Here is a 15,997-nt window from a genome sequence, read left to right as displayed (position 1 = left end):
ATTACCTCGGGATTGAAATTAAAAAAAAAAAAAAAATTTTAATGGTTGAAATGATGCAGTACTCATTCGCAGTGTATAAAGTGAGCTCTTGAAGTTTTAAATCCCAACAACAGAAGGAAGCGTAAAAGGTGCAGGGCATAAAATAAACAGCATTGAATTGGATTTCGCCTGTAAATTACCGGCTAATCCAACGATTACAAGCGAATTCTTCTGTTGAATGTGTCCGGGATGAAGTTGAGTTGTTAGTCGTAAATTATTTTTATATTTCCTTATATATATATATATATTGTGGCCGATCTACGCTGTGGCTTGAATGAAGGATTAATATTCCGGCTGTAGAATGACGAAGTGCATTTCTCCCACAAAGTGATGGTACCTGAGAGAAAACTCCAATATAATGCACTAGCACAGAGAATGGAAAATTCTCATCGCCAAAGCAGAGTGGTATCGATGCTTCGAGATTATTAGCTGGAGACGTGGTTTTTCAATTTTCATGCTTTAATGTTACAACCGCCTTCCGCAGAGCATTATTCTCGCGCATTTCATCTGTGTCGATCATTTGCCCTTTACACGGATATTATCATCCCATTGCTGCTTTAGTGCACTATCGTTTCGAGATTTTTGTCTGAACGCATCTACGAGAAATTCTCTAACACAGGAATCATTGTTTTCGAGTTTCAAACGATGCAATTTTACTTCCTGTCCATTTGCTTTTGAATTTGGATGCGTTGTCACAAGTCTTCTGCCCAAATAGTAAACACTGGCAACGAAAATTTTCAACGGTTTTTTTATTGAATGAAAAAGTTTGTTGCTTGGGATTAAAGGATCGTTGTGCTGGTCCAAATCTCCATGTAAAATCGATTTTCTTCATTTAGACGAATCGAAAAAACAATTTCAATCTAATTTTATTCCACTGATGTGTCAGCAATGACATAATCCAAACATGAAAAAAGCTCGTTTTTCGTCTTCTTTCTAATTGGAGTCGCAGGTTGTTGTTATTGTTTGTTTGTTTTTTTTTTTTTTTTTTTTTTTTTTTAATTAATACATAAAAACAATATTAGAGTCTTGGGACTATTTATCCCACTTGGCTCGTACAGGTTGATAAAACCATATGTTTAAATCTAGAATACTTAATGCTACATCACAGTTTCATCTTCATCACAGTTTTTTTTTTTTATTTAGCCTAATTATTGCTAGTATTTACCTGATAAAATATTGAACTGAGGTACTTGAGCTGCTTTATCAAAAATAAAAAATAATCACGTTTTGATTTTTGAGTGTTTGAATGCAGGGCATATCAACGTAAAAATGAACGGAAAAAGATAAAATAAAATAAAAATAAACTTGAATCTTAAATAACACTGTCCGTATCATTGATAATTTTTAGAATTGTTCTTAAGGAGTTTCGATACCTGTTAACAAATGTTAAGAAATGTTAAGATAAAATAAAATAAAAATAAACTTGAATTTTAAATAACACTGTCCGTATCATTGATAATTTTTAGAATTATTCTTAAGGAGTTTCGATACCTGTTAACAAATGTTAAGAAATTAATAAAACTTGGTGATAATGTTCTTTAACATAAAGTGCAAAAGCTCAATTTTTTTCGAAATTTTCTTCCACATAGTTATCAAGTAATAAAGCATTAAAGAAAATTTGAAACGCTATTCTCATACACGTGATTTTTCGAGTTCAATAACTCGATAACAGGGTAGAAGAAAAATCTAAAAAAAATACGTATTGTCGAATTTGATACTAAAGAATATGTTCACCAAATTTTATAAAATTCTGAACTTTTTGAATTTTTTTATGTTCTTAATACGGCTTAGCATGACAACATTGTATCGACTGTACCGAAACTCCTTAAATTGGTTAGGGTCCGTATTGTGTAAAAAGGATTCGATGCAGTACGCAGGTAATTAATTTGTGAGTCACAGGTTTTTTTTTTTTTTTTTTATTTTTATTTTTAGGGGCTTCGAGCTCCATCTTGCACGTGCCCATGCTGCCCCGGTGAGTCACAGGTTTTCCTGGAATACTCTCCGCGACACCTCTACGTTTATATCAGAATCGTTTGAGAACTGCTGACGTGGTTGTTTTACCGGGAAATTGGAGATGTCGGTAAATGATCGAGAGTCGATCAACCGATGGGGAAGATGTTAGTCAGCGGTTGATAAGTCATCGGCTGAGTACATCTTGGTACACTCCTTGATTTTCTGCGAATCCCTTTTGTTTTAGAAACTACTACAAATATATTTCGTCTCTCAGATTTTTCACTCATTTCATTACAGAAGTCGATGATACGATTTTAAAAAATTCACGAACTGCAGAGTTCCACGTAAACTGACGGAAAACTTGAGAAAATCCCGAAACTAGAATCAGCGCCGCAGCAACGCTAACGGTCTTGAGAACCACTGAACCTTTCACAGGAAGAAAGTTCGTGGTTCGCACTCGCTCAAAGGCTTTTCAACGCATCCCGATATATATTTTTTTTCTGGAATGTGAAAGGAAGTTGAAACTAAAACTTTCGATGTTTGACTTATCGTGTTAAGTTCGATTTTCACTTTAGAAATTCATCGGTCATTTATTCACAAATATTCGTGGTGACTTGGGTTTTTATTTAATTCAGAAAAAAATAAGTTACAACTTGATTAGCGATGTGATGGAAAATAATTTAAAAATGTCACTTTGAATATTTTATGAAGCAGCTTCTGTTGAAGAATAATCCGGTTGGGATGCACCTTAAATCTACTCAAACACGCACAACAGCAGTGCAACTTTTTGTGTAGTTTTCTCGAACCTACAGGAACAAAAAAATTTTGGAAGAATCTCAGTTGTTGATTTGAAAGAAATGAAAATTATTAATCACCTAAAAGTCGATATTTTTGAGTTTTTTTTCGAGTCGATGATAACGCGATCATCGAAAACCCTCAGTTCGACGTTGATGCAGAATTTGCCCACGTTGAGAATAAATTTCGGGAAAACTTTCGAGCTCCCTGTCAATTCTGTGCCCGATGAAACTGCGAAAACGAGAACTCCGATCGACACTTCAGCCACTCTGTTTCTTTTTGTGGTCGAGTCTCGCAAAAGCTTTCCGATCGCGATGACAAAAAATGTGATCGACGCCATTGCAGAGATGGCCTCTTATCACTACAGTCCGAAATATCTCATGATATCTTTTGCTCCGAAGCAAAGCTTCGAGGAATTGTTGCGGTTTGCTTGGTCCAAGAAAATGTTGGATTTTACTATTATCGAGTCGGTTCAACCAGAAGTTCCGAGACGTTCCATTTTGATCGACCGTTCCGTTAATTCATTGACGATTTATCAACTGAACCTCTTCAAAGAAGATAATACACGAGAGAAAAATGGAACCTCGCAGGCAGTCAGTCAGTCGCTGACTGTCAGTATTTTGTTTCATCTCGATTCGAATTCAGTTGAATATTTGTCCGGACTTAGAGTACGAATATTGCACACCGGAAATGAAATTTTGTTGAATTCATAATAAAATATTTCGTTGATGCAACAAATTTTTTTATCAAAGTTCCGTTTGTCTGTAAAAAAAAATACTTTGTTGTAATATTCGAAATGTTGTTATGGAAACTAAAAAATTTGTTCTATACGAGCAACAAAATATTTTAGTATTTCATCGAAATTTCGTTTTCAGTGTGCAACGATGATTTTATTTTTAGTAATAAACTGGAGGTACTTTTACGACTTTTGTTATATTCCAGTCCAATCGTACGACGCTTTTGAGTTTTAAGATGATGGATCAGTCGGTAATCACACCTCGATTTTTTTAAATTGAATCTCTTTGACATCGTTCGTCCGATTAAAATAATAAAAATATCATCGTACGCAGCACGATCGCAAAAATCCGATGACGTTTTTATTTTTTCGATCAGACGAACGATGTGGAAAAAATTCCTTTTCAAAATTTACAGCTAACTCTCTCGCGCTCACGGTTGTGATTACCGACTGATCCATCATCTTAAGGGGCGGGGTTGAAATTCCGAACGGTGAGAAATCAGAAGGCTCAAAAGTCCGACAACCGCGCTAGTGCGATATATCTATATATTTCGAGTCCCAGCTAGATTTTCGGACTTTTGAGCCTTCTGATTTCTCACCGTTCGGAATTTCAACTCCGCCCCCATCTTAATACTCAATAGCTTCTTTCCTTCTCAATTTTTTTTTTTGTTTCCACATTGTTTTCATGGCCACAACGACGACTGCAAGTTTCTCGAAGCAGAATTCAACTGTACCGACGACTCCATGGTAATATATCTGCAAACTCGACAGAGAAAAGTGTAGGGATCGAATAATTTGCGATGGGACCGCTTCGAATGAGCGCCACGTCAGAAGAATGAGAGACGAGCATCACCCAGCGCATCTCATCTCTGCTAATTATCTGTGGGTACCTTTGCCACGAAATGAATAACTAAATAGCTACTTGAATTTCTCCCATCCGGAGAATGTACGCGACTCCTGGATGACTATATAAACCTTTCTTTTCATTTATCTCATCGTTTACTTAGCTCATTCGGTGACATCGTGAGCGTGTGTCAAAAACTCAATTTAACTCTTGCCCATTGGCCGCATGTAAATTCGTTTCGTCGAATCACGAAGAGCAACGTCCGACGTGTCTATTAGATTCATCGAAAATCGCATCTTTTTTCGTTACAACGAACTAAATAGTAATATTAACCTGCTTCTTAGCTGCCACGTTAAGAGCTATTCGATTTCTCGATTATTTTCCCGACATTCAACTCGTTCACACGACCGACGACCGCTCGCGACTGACGACGCAACGTTCGCTCGCTGATGGTTGTTCCAGTACTTGGCGTGTGATTAATTAATGATCACAAGATGTTGTGTCTCCGTGATATTTTTCACTCTAGATCTACTCTTTTTGCATGTATTCTGGTGAGTCAGTTTCAATATTTTATCTTTCATCTCCAATTCTACTTCCTTGCGACAAGAGCGAACAATTCGGAGTTTTCTCCTATGACATGGAGGTGTCATCTGTTTCGGTGTGACATCAAATTCTTTGTGTAAAATTTCGAGACTTCCCTCAATTCAAAATCTACCCATTCGTTCGTTTTTTTTCCGGCCTTTCATTCAATTCTATTTATACCAACGACTAATTTATACACAACTCGTATACATGTCGAATATTTAACCTCAAAATTCACCTTTTCTCTCCTTATCGCTATCGATACCGGCAGAGATTTCCGGTTTTCTGTTACGTAGCGTATGTTTTTCTACCATAAGGTTACTTTTGTTAGATTTCACAATTTTCTTTAGTCATTATTTTTTCCCCTGGCACTTTCCATGCTCAATTATTTCGCGGAACCGACTCTTCTCATTCTTCGAACTGTTTTTCAAACGCGAATCTATGAGAAGTTTACACAATAAAAAACGTCAATAATGACAAACGATCATTTCTCTGGTTATTCCATTTTAGTGTAAAAATTCGTTTTTATTGAATAAAAAATATTGATTATCCACGAAATAACAAGACAATCCTTTTATATAAACATTACTAACGGTTTGATGAATTGATTGTAGAATAAAGTAATAAGACGTTTAATTGTTATAAATCAATTGTTTGAAGTGTCACTGCAATATATGAAGAAAACATTTTCAATATTGGAATCAATGTTAGTGTTATTAAATTTAAATGAAAAATGGGTATGTAATCTTTGCAGAATATTTTTTGTACAATACGTGGTTCGTTGATTCACATGTTTTTCTCATTCTTTATTATCTTTACTGATAACAAGCTCATTTTCCTCATTCAATACAAATATTCCATTGCAGATTTCCTTAGCGCACAATTATGTAGATGGAGGTGCAGTGCCGCTTACTTCAAAGACTATTGATATGACATTAGGTAAAACTATACATATCATTAATCAATATTCTTGTTTATCATTATAATCTGATAATTCACTAATTTGAGATCATTCCTGTCTGGTTTTCAGCCTCCAACGAATTAGTATTTATTAATTTCTATGCGGAATGGTGCAGATTTAGTAATATTTTGGCACCTGTCTTTGACGAGGCTGCTGATAAAATACACGCACTTTATCCATCCGGATCGAAAGTCGTGATGGGCAAAGTAGACTGCGATGCTGAGTGTATGTTTTGAATAATGCAATTTACTGATTTTCATCTTTATTTTTTTTTTTAAATTTTACATTCCATGCTTTATTCACTCTATTTCTCTTTAGTTACTCAACATTTTTATTTTGATTCTTCAGGTTAAATTTATTCTGTCAAGTAATGTCAATTCATTCTCATATTGGATTAAATATTGAGCTCACAATGTTTTTACAATTTTCTTTGATTGACTTAAATATTTGGATTCATGAATTCAATTGAATTTCATTCCATGTTTTTTTCATTACAATCTTCATCACTTCACAGCTTCCGTTGCTGCTCGATACCACATTACAAAATACCCAACACTCAAAATCATTAGAAATGGACAACCAACAAAAAGAGAATATAGAGGGCATCGTTCCGTTGAGGCTTTTGTTGCATATGTAAAAAAACTTCTGGAAGATCCGATCCAAGAATTTACAGACTTACAAGCGTTGCCTGTTCTTGATGACAAAAAACGCATGATGATTGGATTTTTCGATACAAAGGATGTTCCAGAATATGAAACATTCCGCCGTGTCGCCACTAATCTCAAGGATGACTGCCAATTTCATGTTGGCTTTGGGTATGTTTTTTCAGTTCTTATTTCTCATTTGTACTGTTGTCTGTATATACCTCCGTTTTATAGCGTTATTAATTGGACAGTGACAGTGGAATTTGAGTATTTCCGACTGTTGCACTGTCCAAATTGTATATTAAGCCTGATTCCTTTTGTCCTCTTTATTTGCTACTTCATTCTCTTGAAATTAATGTCAACTGTACGTTAACGTAAAATGCAGAAAGTAAATTTCAGAAGTAACTACTGTTATATTTGTTTTCGTTTTGAAAGTTTTATCCAATCAATTGATTTTTTCACTTTTTGACTTTCTTTTACATCCTAAATCATCAGTTTTCTATAAAGTTCATCATGTGCAAATGAATCATCTTCAATATCAAGCATTCATTCAACAAAACGTCTTCTGTGATTTTATACAATTTTGAAAACAAATTTTTAACCGATGTTCGTTTCGTTTTAACAAGTACCTGCACTGATGCAAATTGTGATATTGGGCAGTATATTAATTTGCTGTAAGTAGAAAAATCACGAGTTGAACTCTTCGTAGTGAATCAATAGAAAAGAAATATTCTGAAAACAACAACGTTTGATTAAAACGAATAATCCTCTATTGTTTATATTATAAAATAGTTTCACCAATTTTGAATGTATTTTATTCACGGACAATGGTTTGATTGACCTGCAGATGTTTTTTTTCTAGTTCCCAACAATTCTCTATTTTTTTTGCTTTTACTTTTAACTGGAATAAAAAAAATGTGTATTCCATTAGGAACGCAAGCCAGCCAATGCGTCCTCCCGGTGAACGACTTGTCGTCTTCAGATCGGATAAAGCGTTATCGAACGACAAGGATGAAGCGTTCAGAGGGAGTTTACTTAATTATGACGAGTTCAATATTTGGGCACAGGAAAAATGTGTCCCACTCGTTCGAGAAATAACGTTCGAAAATGCCGAAGAATTGACAGAGGAAGGTTTGCCCTTCCTTGTCTTGTTCCATGCCCCTGATGACCATGAAAGCGTGAAGGTTTACAAAGACATCATTGCGAATCACTTGATCGACGAAAAACGTGAGTTTTGATTTTATCAAAGTTTATTCTTATCTTAACCCAGAATAACGACTTTTGGAAAAAAATATATTTGAAATTATAGAAATGTGTCACAAATGATTCATTTCTGTCAAAAGTTTCAGTCAATAATCGTCCCCGTTATTTATAATATTTATGATGTTTAATCAAATTGTTGAGAACAGTGAATGAGAAAATTTATATTGTATTTTTCAGAGAACATAAATTTCTTGACGGCCGATGGTCACAAATTTGCTCACCCTCTTCATCATTTGGAGAAAAGATCGACCGATTTGCCATTGATAGCGATCGACAGTTTCCGGCACATGTATCTTTTTCCTAAATTCGAGGATATTCATATAGAAGGAAAACTGAAATCTTTTTTACAAGATTTGTATACCGGTAAGCTGCATAGAGAGTTCCATCACGGCCCTGACCCTAGCTCGGTGGAAGTGGAAGATAAAAATCGTCAAGCAAAAACCCCGACGACACCGCCTGAATCGACTTTCAAAAAACTTGCTCCGAGTAAAAACAGGTACACGCTCCTCAGAGACGAACTGTAAAGAAAACGAAAAAATAAGTGTTGCAATTAATCGATTCGTCTTCGACTCTTTAATTCAGAGGATTAATAAATGTGGACGCTGGTGCCTGAAATTAGCGAGCCTATTTTTCCAACCCCCCTATTTGTCATCGTTTTAGATTTTTTTACGATAAAAATTGAACGAAAATCTTCATTGAAATCTCTAATTAACGTGCATCGTAACGTTTCATCAACTTCCACAATTGTAATAATGCAATATATAGATATATATATGACATCATATATGCATTTATATTTATATATTGGACTGAGAGAAACTGTTTCTATTTCACTTTCGTGCAGACTCCATTTTCTCGTTTTACTATAAATAAAAACTTTCAAAATATTTTTTATAAAAAAAATTAACATTATTCAATCAAAAATTAGTTCTCTAATGTCGAAATATACGTAGGAAAATACTGAAAAATATTTTCGTACCACGAATATGAAAAAAAAAACCTGTGAAAATTACACAAACTGCTAACATTTTAACTGGTAGTTCTTTTGAAATTCGTTTAACATTCGGGGAAATGTACCATTTTTAATTTTGTTCATGCGTGGGGAAGGAAAATTCAGGTGCTGGGAAATGCAAGAATGGAAATTAATTTCTAGTACAGTCCAGTATATATTTATATACAGATATATGATTATTTGGCATTTACGTTAATTTGATGTCATTTTCGACCGAGACGTAATGCCAGAATCGTGTATATATACATACACTTAAAAGAGATTTCGTACCTGTGTGATGAACTCAATGATTAAAAAGAAAATTTACATTTTCCATTTCGTTCATTAAATAAGCACGATTTTAATACGGCAAAAAGTTACTTCCATACTGATCAACAATAAAAAAAAGTCGCATATGGGAAAATAAATTTGTATTATTTGCTGATAAGTTTCTAAAATATTTTTAGTCACTCTCAACGTCATGGTGAAGATCGTTTTTTGTGTCAAACTTTAAGATACACTAAATACAAAAATATATATTTGACGCTGCTCTTTGAGTTGAAATAAATAAATTTGTTTATTTGTTGCATTTACAGAAAGATTATTAATTTGTGACGAACAATGAAAATTTCAAGGAGAAAAATATAAAAACTTCATAGGCCCATTTGTTTTTATGAATAATTTGTAATGAATTTAATGAAAAAAATTAATACGATATTCACTAAACCAGTTTGAAAAAAAAGTGAAATAAAATATAGTTGAGTTTATAGTTATTAATAAGCTCAGAGTTTTTGAAGATTTTTAAACGTTTGCTCGAATTTTTTTATGACACAATTAAGGGTCCTTGGATTTTCTTTTTCTCTACATATCTACGAATTTAAGGATGAATTGTACATATTTTCGTACCAATCATCACTTTCTAGGAGAATCGCAGCATTTGACGGTCTGAAAAAAATTCAAATTTTGGTCAACGATCTATCAAACGAGTTTCTTCGAGATTTGTCGGTTGTTCAATTTACTTTCAAATGTTTTCACAATTTTAAATATATTTTGTAATTGGTTTTTTTCTGAAGTGATTTATCCCAAGAGCATATGCAATGCTGGAAATTTTTTTGAACAAACTTTCTGAAAGTTTTCTGGAATAAAATTTAAAAATCAAACAACGAGAATATTCTGAAAAAGTGATAATCTGTCGGAGCAATATTTTTTCTCTCAATGAAGTGTTTTCAGAAACTTTGTTCCCAAGAATGAATGACGTGTACGATATTTCCTTGAGATTTTGAATCTGATCGCGAAGCTTTGAAATTCAAACCCAGATGAGTCTCTGATTGATAGAAATGTGCAATTAATCCTCAGAGAATCGTGACCTTTCACCACTTAGAAAATAAATCTCGCTACAAAGTAAACAAGTCTTGTACAGTCAGTAAGTTGTATGTAAGAGAGACAAATTTACAATTGCAACGCAGAGGCGATGGAGTGGAAGATTTTTTAATGCCTGTATAGAAAAACTGCGTCGCAAGTTGATAAGGAAACAGTTGTGAATTTGCACCAATCATTGTATGATTTTTTTTTTCACTCTACATAAATAAGTTGTTTTCCGGATGGGAAGAAAGGATCATTTAACATGAAGATTTTGTAGAAACTCTGAGTACATGCTCTTGGCTACTTCTTAGCCTAATCACGTCAAAAAAAAAACGAAGAAATGAAATTAAAAAATCGAATAAAGGCAATCATTCTCTGCTTCAATCAAATGTGTACATTTTGAAATCACTTACGTGCCTCCCCCACAGCAAATGTGACTTGTACATAAAAATATGCACACTTCGATCAGCACGAAAAAAGTGAGAGAATAAAATGCTTGAAATCGTTGAAAAATCAAGGCAACTTTATTTTTTGTCTTTTTATTTCACTATTGCCTCGATGGCGTGTGTACGAGTGTGTTGTGTGATTATCGTTTGTTTGGTAATGGGAAAGAAATCGGTTTTTATTCTACTTACTATTTACCTTTGTTCTTCTACTCATGTAGTATCATTTTTTCTTGTTTAAATTACGTTTTATTATCCTGTGAAAATCATTCCATTCTTTAACCACGTGAAGCGAGCCCAGTGGGACTCTTTTTTTTTAGTGACTTTATATAACGAGTATGTTTAAGTTGTACATGTATCGATAACGGTATTAATTTCACTGTTAATAAACACTCTCTAAGTCACGAAATGTGTTTTTCTTTTTTCAATCACTTTCCCCTCATCGAAAATTCGAAAACGAACTGGCCGTCGTTATCGGTCCCCGACTAGAGAAAAATAAAACCGAAAAAAAGTGATGAAAACATTGAAGTAAGCAAAATCGAAATTTACATATTTTTCACGAATATTTTATCGCAATTCATACAGTCGACAAATTTTTCTCCACGAACGATTCAAGCGAAACTTTGTGTGTGGATTAGTTTTTGTGGATGCTTAGTCGGAACACAAACGTCGTGAATACAAAAACAATCTGTCGAAAAAAGAAATGACTACCGTCTACAGTTTGGACGAAAAATTGGGATTCCGAAAGACTCAATAGATTGAACAGAAATTATAATCAGCAATTTGTGGTTTCTTTTCAGTCGAGTATACAAGTTGCGATAATCAATTTTCAAGTGTTATTTTTTCGGATGACAAATAACGACCATTTTTCATTTTTTCCGTAATGTTTCCGAAATACTACGTAGATCAACAGAACAAAAACGCAATATATTTGCCATTATAAAGTAGGTTAAAGCCGAATACAAATTCGATGCTTTTTATTTCCATCCGATTTATAAAAATAAGAACAATGCTGAAAGGATTGTGGTTAATCGAATGAAATTCGTTCGTGTCCATTATAAAATGGCTGTATTTTAAGGATAACTTGATACACGTATTACATTCCACCAAAACACTCCGTCTTTTTCGTAACTGTTTTTTTTTTTTGTTATTTTCTTAATGTGTTTTATCATATTTTTTTAGATTTTATAATTTTTTAAATGTTCTTTTCCCTTCACTTTCCTCTCCGTCCGCGTTTCTAATCGTACGATACATGACATAACACATAACATGACTTACATACATGTAACACCACACATACAGCACTCTCGTATGGCTTGTCAGCCCAGAATGGTGTCTAGGCTTACGACGTAAACACGCGAAGGAAGCTTTTGTTAATCCGGTACGATTTCCCCACTTGTTGTTTCTCATCCAAGTGTTTTTCGCTTGTTTCCATTTCTTGTGTTATTTTTCTCTCGAGTTTCGGGGAACAGTGTGATATCGATATAAGAAGTTATTAAATATACATAAAGTGCGGGAGATTAATCGATGATCGTGACAAAGAAATTCACAACTGATTACGTATTTATAAACCGATCGTAAGAAACTCAGACTATCGATGGAATATTTATATGTATTTCGTTTTGTTTTCGTTCTCTGTTTTGTTATTTTTTATTATATTTTTATTTTTCAATTAAAAAACATTGAAAGCCACGAAACAGTCGTAGAGTACAATGAGATGAAAATTTCGAAGACAAAAGCTCGTAATTTTTCGTCTCTGACAGCGTGAAAAATATTTATATATGCCATTTCTCGTTTTTTTTTTGTTTTGCTTTTTTTACTTCGTTTTATTCGGTTACATATTATTTCGACACTCGCGAGGAAATTCGGCGCAATTCCCAAGGAACAAAATTACGTATATATACACAGGTATATATCAATTTTTTTTTCATTCACATTGATTTTTTTGGCTGGAAGCCTCTGCGGTAATTTGACGCTTATCTTTCGGTGGAACCCTATTCGCCGTCCAATAACGATCCCAAATTCTTTCATTTATATCCGACTTTTCAACAACGCATGGTATAACTATAATAATAATGATAATAATTAGTAGAATATTTATTCTAGAAAAATAAAGGGCAACAAAGACCCGTTTGCAGGAGCTCCATCGTAGAAACTTTAATTTCAACTCTATTCAGGGTTAAAAATAAAAATTTTTCACCCTCCGTTCGATATTTTCTCTCGGTGTCTCGCCTTTTTTTTATTATTCTTCGTTTTGTTTTGCCATTTTTTAATTAATACGCTCAATATACACATATCAGATATATTCTCCATATACATACACATATATATATATATTTTTTTACTTTATAGCTTTTTTCCTTCTTTTCTGACGTTTCTTGTTTTACTCTCATTTTACGTCCTGGAGGATAAAATTTTTTCTTCATTTTTATCTTTTCGCGATCTTTAATGAATTGATGCATTTTTTCAGGACTCATCGCCCGACTTCTGGCAGCTATACATAAATTTTTCAAACTCTCCTCACTTTCCTTGTACTCGTATAATCAATGAAAGACTTTTTTTTTGAACAATTTATCATAAATTTTCTCTCGACTTTTGACCTGTCGTGCAGATCTCACAGCTTCAGGTGTTTACTTTTGTTTTTGTTGTTGTTGTTAGGCCCATCCAACGTGCTTGACTCACGAAAACAGAGTATCGACAAAATTTACCACCATACGAAATAATAGTGGGATCGTAACAAGTTGAAGGAGCTGGTTAAAAAGATTGAACTTCTGTGCCTACGTTCTGCTTCTTATCTTCCAAACAGATCTCTTCCTATTTTTTTCCATTTTCCATTTAACGATGCTGAATTACTTTACCAATCTCGAAATAATCGAAGTGACGAAGAAAAGGCAGATGGTTGTTCGATGAATTTGTTCGTAGATAAATCATTGAAAATTAATTTTCTTATGACGAAATTTGAAACAATATTATCGCAGGTGCTTTTTTATTTCCATCTTTTCCTCTCTTTCTCCTTTTCCACTATTTCGTTTTTATCTTCGCTTAAAACATTCAACACCAAAAACGTTTTAAATGGTTAACGATTTTTTTTTATTCATCGATCATTTCGACACAGGATTTTTGCGGTAATGCGACTTTCAATATCTTGCAAATTTTGTTTCTTTTTTCATTTATCACTAACGATGCAAACATACAATTTCTTGCATTACAGCCTAATTTTTAGATGATAAAACCTGAAGGTTATTATATTCCGGTGCAAAAGTTCGCCGCCATTTTGTTTCAGCAGCAATTTAGCACAGTAACATTCACGTAGTTAGCATAAACATTACACTTATCAACAGTAATGATTACGTCATCTAACTTTACGATAATCCGGATGTTTTTTTATACCTGTAGGTTTTTTTCATTAATTAAATTTTTTTCGTTAATTTTAGTGTTCGTACATTCATAAATTTTCGCATGAATTTTCGGACAGATTGTTTGATTATTTTTGCAAATATAACTCATCCGTGTCACGTAATTTTGTCGCTTTTTTTCACTTCCGTTTACTCATTTCGTAAAGGAAATGATGGATTTTCATTTTCACAATTAATTTCACTTGCCCCAATTGCGTTTACGATGAATTCGAAAAATGATTTCTTCCGCCACTTTTTCGTAATCGTCGTCCACCATGTTCGTGAGTTTTCGAGCTTTTCATATTTTTATTCATAAACGAATACCCGAAGGTTTACACCGTGAATCTTTGAACGCGCTTAAAACAGCGACACCAATTTGTTGCAGCACAAAAAAACATTTTTCTCTCACAAAATGGTGAATTGAACGATGAGTAGCTTTGTTAAAAAAATGTGCTCAATAGAAGGAAGACTGTTTTTCTCTTTGTTATCCCTTCTCACTCTTCCTCCCCCTCTCCTCGCGCTCTCTCGTTTTCTCATTCTCTTTTGACCTTCTCCCGCTTGTTTCGCTACTGTCGTCGTAACGGTTACTACGTAAGAATAATATTTCTGGCATGTACAGTTCACTTTATCTTTTTCGTAATATATCCATGAACGCGTGGTGTTTTTGATATTTTAGGACCCTTTTGCTTAGTTGTACTCGAATATGTATAACGACGAGATTAAAAATGAAAAAGTACGCGCGTTATATTTGAACGTGTTTGCTTAACGAAGCGTTAAAAAACCTTTGGAATCGCTCGGGGTGCGCGTGGAACTTTGAGCTATAAAAATATGTTTTCGTTCAGTGATATTTCGTCTAATAAGTTTTGTCGAAGCAAAAAACAATTTCTAAATGAAACTACCGTTTACAGATTTCACACGGATTTTTACATTTTCTTCGCATTCGTATATTTCGCACGTATCGAGATTTTAGATTTTTTTTCAACAAATTTCTTTCGTTTCGAAATCCCATTTCACAGTTCCGAAATCGAGGCTTGCAGAGACGAATTCCCGTGTTGGGATGAACGTAAACACGAAAGTCATGTCGAAAAAGCATTTTACGAATAAAAAGGTGTGAAAACACGAAGACGGATCTTTGCGTAGAAGGGACGATAATTAAAATTGCTTTACTTTTTCATGTTTTTTTACGTACGAGAAAATGTGGTTGTGCGACGTTTCCCAGAATGCAGCGTTTCGAGAGGCTCGCTGCAGTTCGAGGACGAAAAATATATAAGTGAATGAACGCTTACTTATCGTAGTGTAATGAAAAAGTTCACTCATTTCTTCACAATTTGGGACGGTTCGACCATTCGTATCTTATCGAATTCGAGCAATGTTTTTTTTTTTTTCAGTATGACGTAAATAATTGAACGAATGATTGAACAATTAGGCAAAGAAGTTTGGTTGACGCGAAGAAAAATTGATACACGAATCACATCTGAAAACAAACAATTTCTCTCATCATTTTCTTTATATTCTTCACTTTGTTTTTGTTTTTATGTTTTTTTCTTTTTTAACGCATAGGCCGTCGAGGTTGCGGGGAACCTTTTCGGATGAGATTTAGTTTAATCTGTTCAGATATTGTCTTTGGGACGTTTTACATTACTATTTGAATTGGCTCATCGCGACGAACTCTTTGAATCCATTCGCTCGGGACGTGAAAAAATCACGAATAATTTGTGATTTTCAACTAAAAATGTCCTTTTACTTTTTTTCTTCGTGAAATTTTATGTCTGTTATCGTTTTTTTTTTTTTGCTTTTTTCAGTTTTATTTTCATTTCTATTTGTTTGTTCGTTTTTTTCTTTCACTTCGGTCGTTCTGTAACGCATTGTCTACAACGCGGATGATAAAACGCTGCAAACCTGCTGCAAACGTCTACTTTTTATGTTCAGCGATATTCGGTTACGATCGAAGAGTCATCGGAGATGGGCATTGAAAAATAAATAAAAACA

The 15,997-nt window shown here is 33.9% G+C and overlaps 1 protein-coding gene across 2 annotated transcripts; it reads left to right on the top strand.

Annotated features, from left to right (window-relative positions):
- The first annotated feature begins 4,397 nt into the window (after nucleotides 1-4,397).
- On the top strand, nucleotides 4,398-11,022 carry ERp44 (Endoplasmic reticulum protein 44). Of its 2 annotated transcripts, XM_043413745.1 has the most exons (7): nucleotides 4,398-4,918; nucleotides 5,816-5,888; nucleotides 5,980-6,135; nucleotides 6,425-6,725; nucleotides 7,181-7,228; nucleotides 7,486-7,781; nucleotides 7,995-11,022. In XM_043413745.1, exons 1-7 carry the CDS (start codon nucleotides 4,862-4,864, stop codon nucleotides 8,339-8,341), a joined length of 1,278 nt encoding a protein of 425 aa, XP_043269680.1. In that variant the 5' UTR covers nucleotides 4,398-4,861; the 3' UTR covers nucleotides 8,342-11,022. The 2 variants fall into 2 exon arrangements, with proteins under 2 accessions (XP_043269680.1, XP_043269681.1); XM_043413746.1 differs by lacking the exon at nucleotides 7,181-7,228 and having other exon boundaries at nucleotides 4,401-4,918.
- Nucleotides 11,023-15,997: the final 4,975 nt, after the last annotated feature.

This window comes from Venturia canescens, chromosome 3, assembly GCF_019457755.1.
Source record: "Venturia canescens isolate UGA chromosome 3, ASM1945775v1, whole genome shotgun sequence".
Lineage (NCBI taxonomy): Eukaryota > Metazoa > Arthropoda > Insecta > Hymenoptera > Ichneumonidae > Venturia > Venturia canescens.
The sequence above is the reverse complement of the archived record's forward strand: the minus strand, read 5'-3'. Positions and strand labels throughout refer to the sequence as shown.